The 18,488-nt window shown below is 34.4% G+C and overlaps 1 protein-coding gene across 2 annotated transcripts in view; it reads left to right on the top strand.

The window, feature by feature from the left end:
* LOC150109128 (rho GTPase-activating protein 20-like) overlaps window positions 1-18,488 on the top strand; it is a 166,334-nt gene that overhangs the window by 40,172 nt on the left and 107,674 nt on the right. For both annotated transcript variants that reach the window (XM_090411718.1, XM_090411719.1), the window contains exon 2: window positions 16,707-16,767. In XM_090411718.1, coding sequence (XP_090267844.1) covers window positions 16,707-16,767 — 61 coding nt within the window. The remainder of the gene's footprint in view (window positions 1-16,706; window positions 16,768-18,488) is intronic.

Raw genomic sequence — 18,488 nt, 5'->3', positions numbered from 1 at the left:
AGGTAGCGATTCATATATTTCTGATTCTTAGAAGACTAGAGGGGCATGCCATCATGCCTTCCATGTTTCCGTCAGTCCTGTCCACGTTGTCTTAAGTGACAAAGTGGAAAAAGGTATTATGAATACTATCAATGTAAGATAGTGCGAAACATGAGAAATGTTTCGCACTATTATTACATGGTTTGTGAGTTATTGTTTCCCGTAGGTAACTCATGTCTTGTAAGTAAAATTGATCGAGTTGTCTAAAATATTAGAGAAAAATTACCAACTAAGGCCATGAAACGCGTGGGCATGTTTTGTGTGTGGTTTGCTTGATTTGCAAGATTAAGATTCACTCTTTAGAATTAACGTCAGTGCGCTAAGTTTGCAAGGCGTGTATAATGTCTTTCAACCGAATATGTTCGCCTCCTACCTTATTCATATTTCCACAGCCAATGCCGGAAGAACTGGAATTAGCCTTTCATTTGAGAAAATCTGGATTCGAATCCTAATCTAGGAGCCTATATCTGTATCCCCAGATAAAATCCAGACAGAAATAAAACCTTTCACTTTCCTTCGAGATCTACGAAGTTAGCTTTATTAAAATGACAGTTTAGTGTTTTTTGGCGTTCTTAATGCGATTCGAACACAGATCTTGGCGAAAAAGATCTGTGTTCGAATCGCATCACGTAGATTAGGTGATAGAAATTATTATATGGGCATCTCCATGGAGTCCGAAGACTCATCGTGGGAGACCTATTCTATCCACACAATCTATCATACCTTTCCTCGAACCTATTAACAGAAAAACACTCAAAACGGACTCTGGCAACAGATTCCACTCATTCACAACTCTCCAAACAGAAAATCTAGTCCTCATACCCCTACTAACTACACCTTTATTCAACTTCCAAGGATGACCCCCCCCCCCTTGTTCCGGTCGTTCTTGCTAAGTGTTGAAACATTTCCCCTGCATCTATTCTACAAAACCTTTTAAGCAACTTAAATGTTTCTATCATATTTCCTCTTTATCTTCTACCAACCAACTTCTGCAATCCACATGCATTCAATCTATCCTCATAGGGAACATTCCACAGGCCACTCACCATCTTGGTCACTCGCATCTGAATCCTCTCCACCGCTTCTTTAACTCTCTGTCTACTGCCACCCCTAAATCTCTAGCTTCATCTATTTCCGGGAGTACAGTGCTATCAATGTGATACACGGATTGTAATCTATTTATCCCAAAATGCACAAGTTTACATTTCTCTACATTAAACTGATACCCATTAACTTTTGCCCATACTGACAGCCTATTTAAATCGTCCTGCAAACTCTCCACATCGTCTTGATTAACTATTATTCTACCTAATTTCGCATCATCGGAAAACAACTATGTTTCCTTTCAGGTTATTTCCTATATCATTTCTGTGCAAATTAAACAGCAATTGACCCAGCACTGAGCCTTGTGGCACACCACTAGTCACCTATTTTTTGCCTCGATTTCCCCCTCATTTTTACCACTTTTTGATATCTGTCCAACAGCGACTCTCTTAACCAGTGTCATATCAATCCCCATTTGTTCTAATTTGCATAAAGGAGTTCCATGTTGTATTCTATCAAATGCCTTTGCGAAATCCAGCAAAATCATCGTGCAGCCATTTCCTTTATCCAACTCATCTGTTACCCTATTATAAAAAGTTAATAAATTACTAAGGCATTACCAACCCTTCAAAAAGCCATGCTGACCCTCATACAGTATCCTATTTTTATCTACCCATTCTTGAACTCTCTGATTTTTTATCAAATTTTCTAGTACTTTTACCACCACCCCTGAGATATTGATTGGTCGATAATTTGCTACTGTAGTCTTAGAACCTCCCTTATGCAAAGGAATTATTTTGCCCTCTTTCCACTCCCTTGGAACTTTACCAGAGCTGAGACTTAAATTAAACTGACTAGTCAAAGACATTGCCAGTTCCCTTGCACATTCTCGCAAATCCCTAGCTGATATCCCATCGAATCCCACGGTTGGGATTCGCATAAAAAAATAAATCATATGGTTACATTACTAGATATTGTTCGACTTGCGGAAGGTTTGAGCTGTTTTCATATTATGTGATTTACCTAACATATAAATACTGTATACCAGCTATAATTGAGCACCTCCATAGCGCAGTTAGAAAATCGATGGGACATTGTGCCTTTCGTTTGGGAAAAAAAAAACTGCGTTCGATTCTCCTCATGATGAAAGGAATCTTTAAATAGACTTTTTTTCAAATTCAACGTGAGTTAGCTGATCTCATACGGAGGAAATAGGGTTTTTCTTCCGAAAAGTTAGTTTTTTTAACATGCATACAAACAAATTGACCATAAAAGGCACAAAAAATACTATTAGATGGCGTATGTATGTACATGGTGAATAGTCTGTCCACAGGGAGTTAAGTGTAGACTGTGGGTTATGTGATGAGGAGTGTCCGCAGTGAATGCTTGGATTCCTTAGAGGGTGTCACGTAATAATATGATAATTTCTTGCATAAGCTTATTCATAGTAACTCTGTTACTGGATTATTATAAGTTATATAGTATTCTTATCATTGTTGATGCTTTCCGCACTATTTCTTTCCTTTTTTTTTCCATACACACTCAAGTAATTTTTTCACCTACTTTTCATAGATCTGTTTGATCTCTTGTTGAATCTGCAAAACTGTTAATTTGTCAAGCAACTCTTCTATCTGTTAATGTATGTTTCAGAAAACTTTACCTATTTCTTCCAAAGAATAAATTAGTTTCAATTAGGTATATACTAGTTACCTGTTCTAAGTAAATGAATCTCATCTGAATGCTGCAGTTCCCGCACTGTTTGAACTATTGGAAATTTTTCATTGTGGATATTGACCAATAAATTAACATTGAATAGTTGATGGCATTAGGATTAAATAGACATTAAATTATTATTATTATTAATAGTAGTAGTAGTAATGTATAAAATAATAAATAATGCATCTTTATTAAAGAAAATCTCATAATTTAATCATTTGACAGAGAGCAGTCAGTACCCACACAAAATCCGAGTTTCTCAAATAATATTGTCACATTCTTGGAAGATTATACAAACAAGTTTTGACTTCCTTTATTCCTACTGCTAGTCATAAATGCCATTCAGAACTGCTAGTAGTTAGGTGAATTTTGGTTAGTATACATCTAACAGGAAATGAAGTGCAGAACTGTCATTCATCATTGAGTAAACGGATTTGTAGAATGTAAATATGCAGGAATACGATGTGCAGAACTTTCGAAATCCTCTTGCACTATACTTCTGTTGTTAATACAAACATTTATGTAATAAAATACACTCTTAAAAGTTTTCTTTTCTCCTTATCACTGCTGCCCAACGGTCTTGTAAGTTTTTTTTTTTTTTTTACTTGCTGTCAGCATACTTTTTTGTTGATGTATTTCGAATGGACAGCAGCAGACTACCGAAATTATTATACAGATATTTGGAAATAAGTGGAAAAGAAGAATCGGAAGACCAAGAAAGAGATGGCATGAGACCGGAACAGGCCACCTGGCCTAAAATCAGCAGAAACTTCGTCAATTGTAGGTGAAGCATTTCCCACGGAGTTGTCCTTTCAACTTAGGGAAAAGATCGAAGTCTAAAAGACTCCTGTCAGTACTGTATAGGGATCAGGAGACGTTTATTATTTATATTTTTTTAGCTCTTTCGTTGCGAATTTTTGGGAACAACATGTCTTGCAAAAACTTTCTGTAGTGAGCTGTTATCTCTGTCATAGTCCACTGCAGATACTTTGTCACCTCAAAATCTCGTATCCGTGTTTTTTCTATGGCTAGAACCCTATTCAAACACCGTTCTTCAGTCTCACAACGATGCAGCAGTTCTAAGGTCATCTTGCGAGTCTTTTGTCAGCTGATGTGGACTCTACTTGGAAGAAACTTTTCCTTCGAAATTTTAGTTAGAATTATCTAAAACAGGTGTGATTGAGATATTTGCGATTTGGTTACGTGTTTTGTATCGATCTTCTTTCAGCGGGTTGTTAATAATAACCACCGATGAGTTACCCATGGTAGTCAATAGACTGCCATTTCTTGGATCATATTTAATGCTTGTCCGACCATCACGAAGGCAAAATTATCACTGTGACATTGTGTTGCGATTCATTACACAAACTGCACGTAAAACATTATAAATCGCATTTGGAATTTTTCCATAATGCCGTAATTTCTATGAATAATATCAGAAACAGAAAAAGAGCAAATACCGTTTCAACTTAGGGTGTGACTCGTGACACGTGAATGCTGGAACTGTTATATTAGCATATCACTTCCCTATCATTTATACATATTTGCTTTTAATTTCAAGCATGGATTAGCATTGTCCCTCGCTTGACATACTGTTCGCATTATATTCAGAGTATTTGCCAACAGATTTTTTAAACATAATAGTTTGATTTCATAAATGGCTAGAATACGTTCATAAGTTGCTAGGTGATTAAGTGTGAGACTTCAAATTGTCCAAAAAAAAAAAAGTGGTTTGATAACTCGAAGTATTTTAGATCTGCAGCTCATGCTTAAAAAAATAATAAATAAAAAGAAAATATTGGAATGGTTGCCAGAAAAATATGAAAAATATCATATTAGGAATGTTCTAAGATGGCTGCATGGACTGTGCATAACTAGAAATGAGCCACAAGGACAATGCCGATACAAACATGAATTATTTTGTATATTGTTTTATTAAAGTTAATGAATTCTCTTACTGTTAAATCAACTTTCAGTACAAACTTACATGAAGTTAGCTCAGATAAATAGATTATATGTTGACTAATAATGCTTCCGAATAAAGTTTTTATATAGTAAGCAAGCAAGTTGGCATTTATATAGTTCGGGAAAGGTGCCATTCCGCAAAGAGTTTGCGAATAGTCTGTCCAAACAATTGGTTGAAATTATGAAAAATGCTTAGCAATCTGAATAGTGGAAATATATACAACGGACGTTGCGAGGAGTTCGGCTTACGAGATTTGTGAATAAGTTCTCATTCGAAGATTTGTTTAAAATGTTAAGGTAGTTCTATGTTAAAGTACTTTCTCCTAATACCTAACACAAACTTACCTCAACTTTTAAAGTAATAACTTAATACGAGTGATGCTTACTCGTACCATTTTATTAATTATAATTTATGTATATGCCATTTCGCAGAAGTAAAACCAAAAGTTGGACAGAGAAATATGCAGAATTTTTCATTCTGCTTGTATAACTTTCAACCACTTTCATACTTTCAAACTTAATTAAATGAACTCGGCTTAGGTGAATGCACATGAAATAAATGTATCATACAACAATTAAACCAACTAACCTAGAGTAATTGCCATTTAATAGATGATTATTGTATTCAGATTAAAAACTACATCTAAGACAAACTTTTTTTGAACGACACAGAAACTCTTATGTCTCGTCTTCAAAGGTCAATATCTCATTTAAACAAGTTTGACTCATATGAACTCTTTATTATGATTCAAGTGTTTAAGGTTAAGTTTCTAACAAGGTTAAAATGAAAATATGGTCGAATCATAATATTTCCATACAATGTTTACATAAATGAATTTAACTTATTGAATCAGCAATACCCAACAGATTCCCATCGCAGAGATCAGTAACCCCAAAATAAGTTCATTAACATTTTCCTGAAAAAAAAAAAAAATAAATAAAAAACATTGAATTAAAATACTTGTAGTTTATACAACAAAGAACGAAGATGGTAATTTGCTTGGATAAAAACTAAGAATAATTTTATGTGAAAACCTGTTCAAGTGATAACGGGAAGTAATCTTTATAAGTTCGTGAGCCATAATCAGTGCTTACTCCGCGTGATATGTGTGTGTGTGTGTACTTGTTATAGTCTTTCTCTTTAAGGACCGGTCGTTATTTCATCAGGCACGTTCTGATCCCATGTAGAACAGCGCTTGATGTAGTGGGAGTTGACGTCCTATGAAGCTGGATTTTCTAGTTTTACTCCTAAATGTGTCGATTCTCTTGTTCCGTGCCACTCTGACCTGTTTGACTTGTTTATCTCGCGCTTGTCTCCTCATCTTACGTGATAGCAAAGAGGAACTGATTCAAATCAGAAGATAGAGAGCAAATAGAAACCAAAAGGTACAGTATCTTCCTTCTAAAGAGTCGTTATTTATAACTATAGCGCAAAAGCATATCAACACATTTATAGAAACTAGATAAATGCATCCGAATGCATTATTTTGTAAAGAAACTTCATTAATATGGAAAGGTCTAAAGTAAACACTTGAATGAAACGGCAACAAAAGAAAGAACCTTTTGTGTAAAACGCGTGAGGATTTAAAATCTAGAATATAGTGAATTAATATTTGATTTATGACCTGGAAACACAATAAACTGATAACCAAGAGTAAAAACGATTGTCACATTTAAAGAGAAATACAAATGCGTTTATAAGAATTGTAATTATATTTAGTGACAACTACCATTTGTCTCATCTAATTTATTCTTGAACAGAGGAAACAAAAATTTAACTTTATAACTAATTGTATTTTCTATGAATAGATGAGCCTCCGTAGCTCAGTCAGTATACCTTTTGGTCGGAAAGACCTGGGTTCGATTCCCGTCAGTGACATGAGGAACCTTTTATCTGGTCTCTTTCGACGAAAGGTGAGTTAACCAGTGTCGTGGGGAGTTATGGGTTTTTTTCCACTCGGAAACTCGGGTTTTACGTCCCCCCAGAACAGTGACTTATTTAACGTAAAAAATTCAAATTATATTTAATATTTGTGAATGAAAGCAAGCTTCAAACTCAAAATTTTAGACATGTTTGGAAGCAAATTTCATTTGCTTTCAAACATTTCTAAAAGTTAGTATCTATTTTCTTATGTGAATCCCATCCAAGATAGGTAGTAAATGTATTGTCCATTTAGAATGTGGTTGGGTTGGGTTAAAGGTTAGGTTAGAAACCAAACGTTGATTTTCTTCAAGCCATTTCAGGCCTCCAGTAAGCTAGGTGATGGTCTCGCATCCATGGAAATTTAACTACTACTTAGCCTTTCACAAACATTTATGCCTCAGTGGGATTTGAGTCCTCAGTTTGTTGTTTTGGGAATAGGTATACTTTCTATTCAGTTAAGATGACTGGACTAAACTCCCTCCCCTTCACCCAAAGCTTATAAACAATTTTGATGGAACAATTTTGGGTATCATGGCTTAAACGTTTAAAGCTTTAGTTATCCAGAAGCAAACAAATATGCATTTTTTTAAATTCATAAACTTCAATTAATTCTCGAAGTATTTCTTTGGGGAGCTTTTTTTTGTCAAGCTTGATTAACTCAATCAAGCTTGACAAATTTTAAAAATATATTGCAGAATTACGAAACATGACATTGAAGTAGGATGACGATTAGAAATTTCATTTCGTGAATGACATGGAAAGACCTAGCTATCGTCCTCAATTACGATTTTGTGAAAGAAGCATTCTCTTCCCTCTGGAAACGATAAAGCAGTGCAACGTACTTCCTCTTCTGTTTTAGTTACGTTAGTCAACACACACTTGATTGTCACTCAGTTCTATAACGACTTAGTTTACTCGTTAATTCAATGTCAGTGCTGGTGATCTTTGATTTCTTCGTCATTTTCTGCGACGCTTACCTTTCCGTGTATGGAAATCAATTACAGTTTTTGGTCATCCACTGTGATCAGTTATTGTATCAACTCTTTCATCCAATGACTTACAATACTCCTCTACAATTGTTTAACCATAAAAGCATTGCAATCGCCTGTAAACTGACAGCACTCACATTTTCGTGCGTCAAAAGTTCGATTATTCTTGCTGTTTTACACGTTTCGACAAACTTGTAAAATACTGGTCCATTGTGTACGCAGTAGCAAAGAAACAATATTTCTATCGTACATTATTAATAGCGGAGGAATGAAGGAACACAACTAGACTGCTCACCCTCAAAATGCTGTGGGCACGGGGGTATTACTTTCGGAATGTCCTTCGTATGTTATTCCATATTCATCAAGAAATGATGGATACCTTCTCAGGCAATGTGTTGCATTTATTCACCACTCTAAAGACAAAAATCTACTTCTCACTTCTTTGCAGATTGCATTCTTATTCATGTTTTGCTGTTGGGAACCTGTAATAAAGTGTACTAATCTACTTATCCCAATAGTGAAGATTCAAGAACTTTTTAAAGAAATCCATGTTTTTTCCCCACTTATTTTTATAAATATATATGTGAATACACTACAATATACAACTCCAACAAAATTGATCAAATGCTTTTCAGATTATGAGGCATTTTGAGGATCCCTTTTTGAGCCTTTGTAATGCTTAGAAGCGCATGCGCCTTATATCTGTCATTGCTTTCGACATATCCCATATTATTACTTAACACCTCCAGGGAGTCCAAAGACTCATCGAGGGAGGGTACCTACTTTACAGCTCTCCGTCTCCACCAACCGCAACTTCCTTCGTCATCTACGCCAACGCCCTCTACCGCCGACCACCACCACCACCACCACTAGTATTTTCACAGATAATCACAAACATCCATGCCGGGATTCGAACCCGCAGCCTTTTGGCTAGAGAGCGGATACGCTAACCACTCGGCCAACAAGGCCGACAATATAAGAATTAAAATTTCATCACAAATAATATACCACATATTTTAATGGATTCGTTTAAAAAAACAAGTGCCGATGATCGTTCATTAATAAGATACGACAATATTACAAAGACAAAAAAACCGTTCTAATCGCAATTCATAATAGGAAATCTCCATTACCTAGTAGAGTGTTAGGGGATATTATGATTTTTAATATAGCTTATAGTTTTTAAAAAATACTTAATATAAGAATATTTGAGTTTTATAAGAATAATTTTATAAGGCTTCCCAGGAGGCAGTCACTGAGTGATGCGTCTATAGGTGCTATACAGCAGAGCGTCTTAAACTGTCGGTCGCGACCTCGAATGGGGTCGCGTAACCAAATATGGAGGTTGAGAAAAATTTGGCAACAGTAAAAGGTTTCTGAACGCGCAACGACCAAAAATTAATCCAGATTCGAAGCTATTGTTTGTAATTCTTTATGCAAATTGTAAAATTATATGTATACCAAAGAATTGTTTTAAAATTAATTTCTTTATGGTTTATTATCAGTGAATATTTGATTTCTAGACCTATTTTATATACCCGGGGTCGCTTAAAAATTTCTAGGGAGAAAACGGGTCGCCAGTGGAAAAAGTTTAAGAAGCGCTGCTATAGAGGATGGTCCATAAATGAAGAAGGGGGTTTAAAATAAGTGGTTTATTATAACTAATAAAAAAAATCTCTAGGTTCTGTATCTAAATGTTTAAATCTCCTTCGTGACCACCCTGTACATGTATATATTGGCATCTTCTGTAACCAATATACACTAGTTGTGGTTATGGTGATTGTCACGCGCGTGTATTTCATTCTGAACTGCATTTGTTAAAATTAATAGGGAATGTTATACTGCCTAAATGGGGAAACGTTGTCTCAATCTCAAACTTTCTAGTCTTTATTTTAAAAATGAGGTGGGGGGACGAGAGCGGGGACGGACTTGTATGTCATCATAAAACCTGTTTTAATTGTTTCATAGTTGTCTTTTTTTTTTTTTTAATTCTTCGTAAATGGCATCTGCATCTGTTCTTAACACACAGAAACTTAATAAAATACCCTAAGGCTTCTAGATTACGTGATCTCATACAGTATAATTTCTCTTCTCTGCTCTACGTCCGCGTTTTGGTAATATTAAAGCCTGTCTGACGTGTGATTATTTTGGAGTAATTATTTCCCCACTTCTAAGAAGCTGAATCTCGTAATTAATTTCACTTTGCATACATGCCTACTTTCTAAACTACCTCCCCCCCCCCTCTTATTATACAGCCGCTGGATTTCCTTTCAGCCATCTTAATGAAATGTTTCGTTGCCTTTAGAATTCTAATACTCGTAGAACGAGGCGGTTGAATTTGTGTCGTATAATGTTTTTGTAAATATTTTGACAATTGAACGTGGCTATAATTTCAACAAAGGTCGAGAAATAGTTATATAATATTTAATATATATATATATATAATATTTAATATAAGAATATTTAAGTTTTTAAATCCACCTGACCTTATAATATTGTCTTTGCGTTTGGAGTGATATACCCTAAACCTCCTTCAGAATGTTTTATTGTATCCAGAAGGGCTTTAATCCACTGATTCCCTACAATCGCTTTCTTTCTCTTTCTGTATTACATCGTTTTATAGACATTTTCACGGGCGATATTCCACTGAACTGGCCATCATCACTCCTTCCTTTCCTCCAGTCATGTATGAACACGGCAGCCGCTGGTCAGCATCGATACACAGTTCAGCTGAAACGTATTGAATCACCATCTCATCTTCATTCATTCTATCTGCCTCTGGTTTTTAGAATAGCCTTCCCCATACTTTTTACTCTTATGAATCCCCAGAAAACTTGAACAGATTTGGTCTCTCCACGGTGGCTCTGTCGTTTTTTAGGTTTTGTGACCCATGGGCGCGTTTGTTTTTTTTGGGGGGGGGGATTAAAAATTATCTTTCAGATATAAAATTAAACCCTATTTATAGCCAGAGGATATAGCGGATATCAATAAACCATATGCTCTAACTACACTGTATAATTATTGTCAGTCGTTCTACCTTGGACAAAACCTGAACGTTTGAGAACATGTGGGTGATTTATTTCTTTTAAAACTGTATCGGTATATATAGCGTGATTACCTCATGATGTCTACTTTCCAAACTACGTTTCCCCATAAGTTTGTCCAGTCATGTTGGTTTTACCGAAAGTAAGGATTTATGAAATGTGGCACGAAGACCATAGTCAGTATGATTTATTTAAACCTGTTATTATTCCAGCAAGTAGGGGAAAAAAAAAAAACACTTTTTGGTTCTTGTGTTTATAGATCAAACCTCATGGAGAAAGTTTGAAAAAATGTAATTTTTCTTCCTTTCACTTATGTTTAAATAAAGATAATCAAAGATATGTCTTTTTTTTCGGTTTTCTTTTATTGAAAATAAAAAAAACAAAATGAATAATTTATGGCATCAAAAAAAGAAAGAAAGAAAGAAAGAAAGTACTTTATTTAATGAAATTATACTTCCAAAACTGATATTCAGGATATTCTCTCCAGTCTCTTTCTTCCCTGTAGTTCCTGTTCATAATTCTGACCTTATGGTGAAGGTACTTTAAAATTCTCTATCGAGTCCCAAAATAGATTTTTTCGTTGTAGCAGTTTTCTCTTTAACGATCGCATATTCAGTGTAACTTCTGCCCTTTTCTGGGTGCCACAAATAAATCTCTCTCTCTCTCGAGTCCGATTCAGTGATCGAAGTTTTTAGTGTACGAGTTTTTTGATGAACTTTTCAGTACTACACCGCCCACGTCTCAACATCGTTGCTATAAAAAGTCTTTATTTGGAACTACTGCTAACCTTTGAAAAGTGCCATCAGGGTACCATTACGTGGAGCACAGTCGTTTCCTCTTTCAAATCCATACTTGCATCAGGTAATCACTTGTCTTCACTATTTTTATCCTCACAATGAATCAGTGCAGTGCAATGGAAGTTAATATATAGTGACCTTTTCCTTTTATCTAAGTGTATATTTTTTTTTACCTCCTCACTTCTCTACTAGTGGGAATTAGGACCTGGGAAAATTCAGTAGTTTTCCTATTTCCATACCAGTTGTGACACCTTTGGGGAAAAATCTTTTCCTGATTTCCCTTGAAATTTGTCCCACACGGGGTAACTAGGACGGGAAGAGCGGAGCACTCGTCCAGAGAGCAGTAAAATCAGGAGTGTAACAATTTATACAAAAATACAGTGTGTGTGTGGGTGGGGGGATAATTTTACGTATAAATAAACGAAATATTTAGACGTAACATACTATATTTATACGTAAGTTACGTATAAAAATATCATAGTAAATATATAAGAAACAATAACTAAATAAAAACTAAAAGGAATTCTTCAAATAGATGAAGCCTATTAATTAGCACTTCGCTCAAAGCATAAAAATTTGGAGATGCATAGCATGTTTCCACAGACGATAGAGGCCGGATTTATTTATTTATAGTTATTTACTTGACCGAATAGCAACAACAATAATAACTTTATTTTATTTTTTTAATTTTTATCGCAATTTTAACTGGTATTAATACGACATTTTGTCGCAGCAGTTAATTCTTTCATTAGCTAAGGGTGAGCTCAGTTTGAAAATTCTAGAAAACGTCAGGTGAATTAATATAAAGGAAAACATTTATTAGAGATGGCGCTGTGAAGCAAGAACTTAACAGGTAACTATAGAATTACTAAGCTAATTCTATACTGTTACCTGTATTTACTAACCCATGTTCGTTTGTCGTAAATCGCAACACAAACACAACTGTGTGTGTGTGTGTGTGCGTGCTTGCGTGCGCGCGCGCGCCAGTGGCTTGAACAACACGTGAAGTCAGTGCCGCTTTTATCTTTGTCCCACCTAAACTCGTTATCAGAAACGGAGATGAAAAAGGGCTTCAAGTGCTGTGGAACGGAAGTTTCCAATCAGAAAGAACGAGGGAAAAAATAAAATAAAATAAATATGCAATGCGGAGGGTTGCTGCAAACAGAAAAATAAACAAACTAGGTCTTTGATTTTCTAAGAAGATTTGACAACTTTAATGCTGGTATTATTTTTGACGGCATCCGAAATTTATGGTCACAGCTTTGAAAGCTGCAGTTTTTGATACCACCTCAAAATTATGACTACATACCTGCAAAGTAGTAAGCTAGGTATGAAGTAAATATGACAGATTATCAGTGATGTTCTCCCACGTGTTTAGCCAAATGTATACAAATTAGTATAGATACAGTTCACATATAGTAAAATATATGTAAAATCTATACTGATCGATGGTGCATAAAGTTTTAATACCTGTGGGAGCTTAACATATCCACAGCTAAAGCAATACACTTGCCTAGGAATTTGGTGGAGTATATTTCTTTATTTAGGAATATTCTAAAATTCTGAGAGTTTACAGAATTCATGTTTATAAAAATATTAATAATCGAAATTGGCTGCTTACCTTGAATATATTTTCTAAATCCGAAAATTGATTCCATTGATCCTAAAGGATTCGGGTTCAAGTCCTGTCTAGAATACGAGAAACCTTTATAAGGACACCGTCGTGTAAAAGTGAGTTAGCCTATTTTATACGAGATGATAGTTGTTTTTTTTTTCCTTTCTCCTGGAAACTCGAGTTTTTCTTCGCTCAGAATAGGAAACTGGACAGAGAACACAAACATAATATACTGGCCTCGTTGCATTGACCATAATTTCAGTTGAAAAAAAAAAATCTGGTTTGCATTTTTTTTCTCCTGTATTTTGTTAGTTTGTAAAGTGGACTAACAAATATACTTCCTCGGAGTTGAATTTCTACTATAAAATTAACGAAATCTTTTTTTAAAATTTTTAATAACGGCATTTATATATCGATCTGTTGATTCCACTGGAACCAACAGATCAGTGGTTTTTCTCGAAATTGTACCTCGGTGTTTCTGGGTAATTTGTTATCGATTCGAAATTGTCAAAAAATCAATAATTCTGATTCTTAATTCTATTACCACTCTAAGTAGTAAGACTAACTGTTCAATTTTTAAGCATAATTCAGGATTAATGGTTTACATTTAGATATAATTTCAAGAAATGTTTTATGTTCGCTTTAAAATATTCCGCATCTAATTGCAATTTTTCCTTCCTTTCTGTTTCTTCGCCTCCACTTTCCTCTCTTGACTCATATTGACTTTAGATTAGCGTTGTCAAATAAAAACTTTCCTTATCCATTATTTTCCTCACCCGAATGATATTGGTTGCTGAAATGAGTGATACTTCGTGCTTTTAAGTATATTTGCGTGATATCTCACTGTAACTAAATATTACCTTCAAGCACCAAGAAAGTGAAATTGACTTACAAAGATCAGAGTTTCTGCCTTCCAAATTATATCTCAATTTACAATCTCGGGTACGTAGTTCTTATAACCTACAAATGTACAGAGAAACAATGATCATTGCTAGTTTTAACAAGATCATCATGCTGGGCATATCAAAGCTTCTGTCAGTCTTCCCATATGGTGTGACACGTTAATTAATTCAGCGAAATTCTCAATGCAGTGGTGTGGAATTTTAAATGTTCGCTGTCCATTTTTCGCAACTCGATTATTTTGGATATTAACTTAGATAAAAAGACCGCGATCAAAGCGAGAGAAGTGTGTTTAGATGGTTATGTTAATCAACATATTCACAATACGCATTGAAATTTTTACGTCGTTTTGTTTTTAGTCCTTTACTGCATTTTTTTGATATTTTAAGGATGTACGAGTGCAAGCATAAATGTGGAGCTTTCTTTTGCTTTGTTTTGATTCTACAGAGAGAGAGAGAGAGTTGCTTTTTATGTATTATTTTTTAGCATTTAACTATTATTTGCCTTTCGAAAGTATATTCTGTTTTACATTTATGATTACACGTTTCTACCTCATTCTTGTTGAAATACTTAAGGAATATGCGATATTTAAAAATAGGTTTGATAACAGTGACGTTTCGCAATCACAGTAAAATGTTTTTCTGAATTTCTGCTGAATCCAAAAAAAAAAAAAAAAAAAATGGCAAAAAGTACAGTACTTTCATTCTGTTGTATTCACAGACACAATCCGTTTTTTTTTTTAGCAGGGGAAGAAAATTATGTTTTTTTTTTACTCATCTGCTTTGCAACCATTTAATAATAAATGAATAATCCTCTAACGCCTCTTTATTTTCAGAGGAAGTTGCCAGAGCTACTTGATTCATTTTGGTTTTTCATTATTTTTTTCAAAGCAAACACCAGATTACATTAAAAAAAAGTTGAGAATCACCAAGTGGTGGTGCCTAAATTAAAGGTCGCGACTTCAGAAGGGATCGCGAACTGTTTTCAAATACCTTATTCCAATCCCAGAGATTAGGAGAAAATAAAGCAAAAGAAACTTAATTAATAAATTAAAATAAAACGGTGTTCATTTTAGAATATTTGTATGTCTTGATACCCTCAGTCAATGCTTTTTAAATTTCTATTTCTCGTGACTCACAGCAAGAAACATAATTTTGAACATGATCCAAATATACTGCATGATTCATTTTTCAAAAAAAAAAAAAAGTGTAATAAAATACAATGATGTAAACTTTTGGTATTTCGATACTAGTCCTAAGGCATGAACGATGTTTCTTCTAGTGTAGCAATGGGTAACAAATTTTAGATTTGAAAAAATCATGCGCTTGTACTATTTCTTTAAAATTTCCTCTGTGAGTTGTATTTTTTCTTTCATATTCATAACAATAATAAATAAATCTTCTAACGCCTTTCATTTTCAAAGGAAATAGGCAGAGGTCCTTTAGTCATAACTTAACACTTTACTTTTTTGAACATTAGTGGACCGCGAGACTCAAACCTTCATCCATCAACATTATCAGTAAAGGAAGACTTTGAGGCGAGATGCTATTGCAGACAAGTGCAGCCATCTTGTGGTCCTCCTAAATCGTACTATGCGTTCTACAGTCGATATATTTTTAACTAAGAAATTAAAACTCCCGTTTCCGGAGGAACCTTACTTGTCTAAAAACTCGATTTGAGTGTATCAAAGATTGACTAACTGAGGAATCAGTCAAAGAAAGGCCTAGAAAACTTTCTTCTAGTCGGCAACTACAATTGAACCCATAACGATTTTTTTAGGTAATCCAGTGCAGGTAATCCAGTGGAAGCCAAAACAAAATAAATCCTCTAATGCCTTATTTTCAAAGGGAATAGGGGAGCTCCATTAAGCTTCACTCGCTTTTTCGAGGATTGATGGCCAAAATTTACTTTTCCGCTGAGAGATTATAGCAGATAAGGTCCCTAAACCCTAACTAATATTATATCTGAAATAATTTGAGTTCTAGGACGACTTTCTTTGAGCTGCAGGATTAAAAAAAACACTAAGTCTGAAACTGAAGCATGGCCTCAAAAAGTGCCTCTAGTCGGCAACTAGAATGGAATCTGTAACGGTCTCTCTTCAGGAGATAACAAACAATATGTATGCAAAATATGGTAGGAAAGCGTATGGGAAAGGTACATACTGTTGATATCACAGAAATATTATATACTATTGAAGAAACAACTGAAATTCTTGATGTATACGATTCTCATAAACTGTTTACCTGAATATTACGATCCTTTTATGTGCTTATATTTTCTACTGAAATATCAAGGATTTAATTGAAGATCATTTCATTACGCTTTCACCAAATTTGGGAAATTTTTAAAACAATTGAATGTACGCGGAATATCAAATTTACAGCGATACCATTAAAACATTCCTGCATAGGATGATGTAAAAAAAGGCCCAATATTATTACATAATTTTTTAATGTTTTCCCCCTTTCTGAACAACTCCACAACCTTAGCAAATAAAAATTACAAGTTTGCTTTTCTAATCTACTAGAAATTTAAACTCTTTACAAAATAAAGTAAGTCTAAGCTTTGTGTAGTTGTATGCATATTAGTATATTACATATCAAAATATGTATTTGCAAAATACACTGTTCCCCCTTACATGCTTTGCTTACTGAAAGTTTTGTGTTCTTCCAGGGTGAAATTTGGGCTACCCTTAGAGGAATCGTGTAAAAACGGAATCCCCCGTCCTTTACTGGTAAGCATGTTTGTGTATTATGTATTTAGAAAACATTCATCGTCAGGATTAATGCATTATGATTTCCTTTGTGGATAGGAGGGACTTTCTGGCTTATTCACAGGAGGAAGATGAGTGGAAGGAGGGACTGAGATAAATGACCCTCCTGGAGATCTAAAGAAATGGTCAAGTCTCAAAGTCTAGAGAAACTTCATTAGTGGTTTTGGAGATTTTATTTTTTGACTTTGTTCTAGGTAATCAAGATTCCCTGCTTGCAAAGTCATTTGAATGCACTCACTATTGACTAAAAGATTTTTCATAGGGTATTTCTTCTGCCATTATTCCGATTCAGATGTGCTAGATTAGATTTGCTATGTTCTCTAGATTGTATTGCCATCGGTGTCGAACTTAAAACGAATCCTAAACTACATTTAACATAGTGAAGGAACAAATCAGATCATCCTTATTTATTATGGCCTACATATCATTCAGAGTTATACATTCAATGAACGTAATCTCTAACCTTGCTCTTATTATTTGTCTTTGACTTAGACAAGAGAAGGTGTCAGTTACATTATAGCTGTTTTGCCTGTGATAAGCAGTTTTTATGTCTGTACCTACAATAGACATTTTTGATATTTAAAATGTTTTGCAGATTACTTCATTTTGTTTTTAATTATTATAATTTAATTCACTTAATTTTGTAATCAAATATTGTAATCGGGATATTGCAATTTTAATAAAGAATTCTCATAGAGGCTTTATATCTTATAAACCTTTAACGGCTCTATAAAATTGTTTTCTAGAGCCGTTATAACTTGGAAGTTACAAATTGTTCAGAACATATTATTATATGAAATTTTCAATGAATCAAAGTACCCATCGGGGAAGGACACTCAACACCACACAACTTTATATGCATATTATTTAATTTGTGATAAGCTACATACTACATAATGAACCAGCCAGACACTACACTATCTCCTGTTATTAACAGTGTTTTTTAAATTTGTATGTTTTCTGACGATTTGCCTGTATCAAGGATGAAATGTCCAAGTTTCCGGAAGGAAAACCCTGCTACATCCAGAAAATGGCTGGTTTACCTTCAGTTAAATTAATAATAAGTTCATATAATGATTCTTCTAGTTACGACAAAAATCGAAATCAGTTGTTTTCCAACTAAGCTAAGAAAATGATTGTGCATCATATATTGCAGGATATTGTTGAAATCCATATAAAAGCTTTCGCGACGAGTATATCATAAAAGAGAACGATATTTTCAGACGAAACAGCATTCCACATTTCAAGGAATGTAAACAGAAACAATTATCGATTTGGAAGTTGGTTTACTCAAAATTAAGACACCTCAAAGAGATTTCCATAAAGTGAATATATTGGAGAATACTAACAAATAATATAGGTCTAATTTTGTTACAGAGAAACTTTTTTTTTTCTGGTATGTTAGAAAATTTTGTTCTTCCACAGCTTCGAATCTGATAATCATGTTAAAACTAAATGGAGCAGCCAGACATTCTGGAAAATCTGAGCATAACTTTGGTATATTTGTCGCCCGAATGGCAGGAGGATAGCTAGAAAAGAGTGAATTTCTTGGGCTCGTAATCCATCTGATACTGATATATAAAATCGATCGTAAAACTCACAATATTTCAGATTATAATATACAGCGTTAGGATAAAGGCCCAGGAAATTATAGCATTTGTCTACCGAGATCTCTTCCTCGG

This window comes from Typopeltis vanoorti, chromosome 2, assembly GCF_054136105.1.
Source record: "Typopeltis vanoorti isolate ZY-2024b chromosome 2, IOZ_Tvanoo_1.0, whole genome shotgun sequence".
In the NCBI taxonomy this organism is placed as follows: Eukaryota; Metazoa; Arthropoda; class Arachnida; order Uropygi; family Thelyphonidae; genus Typopeltis; species Typopeltis vanoorti.
This window is presented reverse-complemented; position numbering and strand designations above follow the sequence as displayed.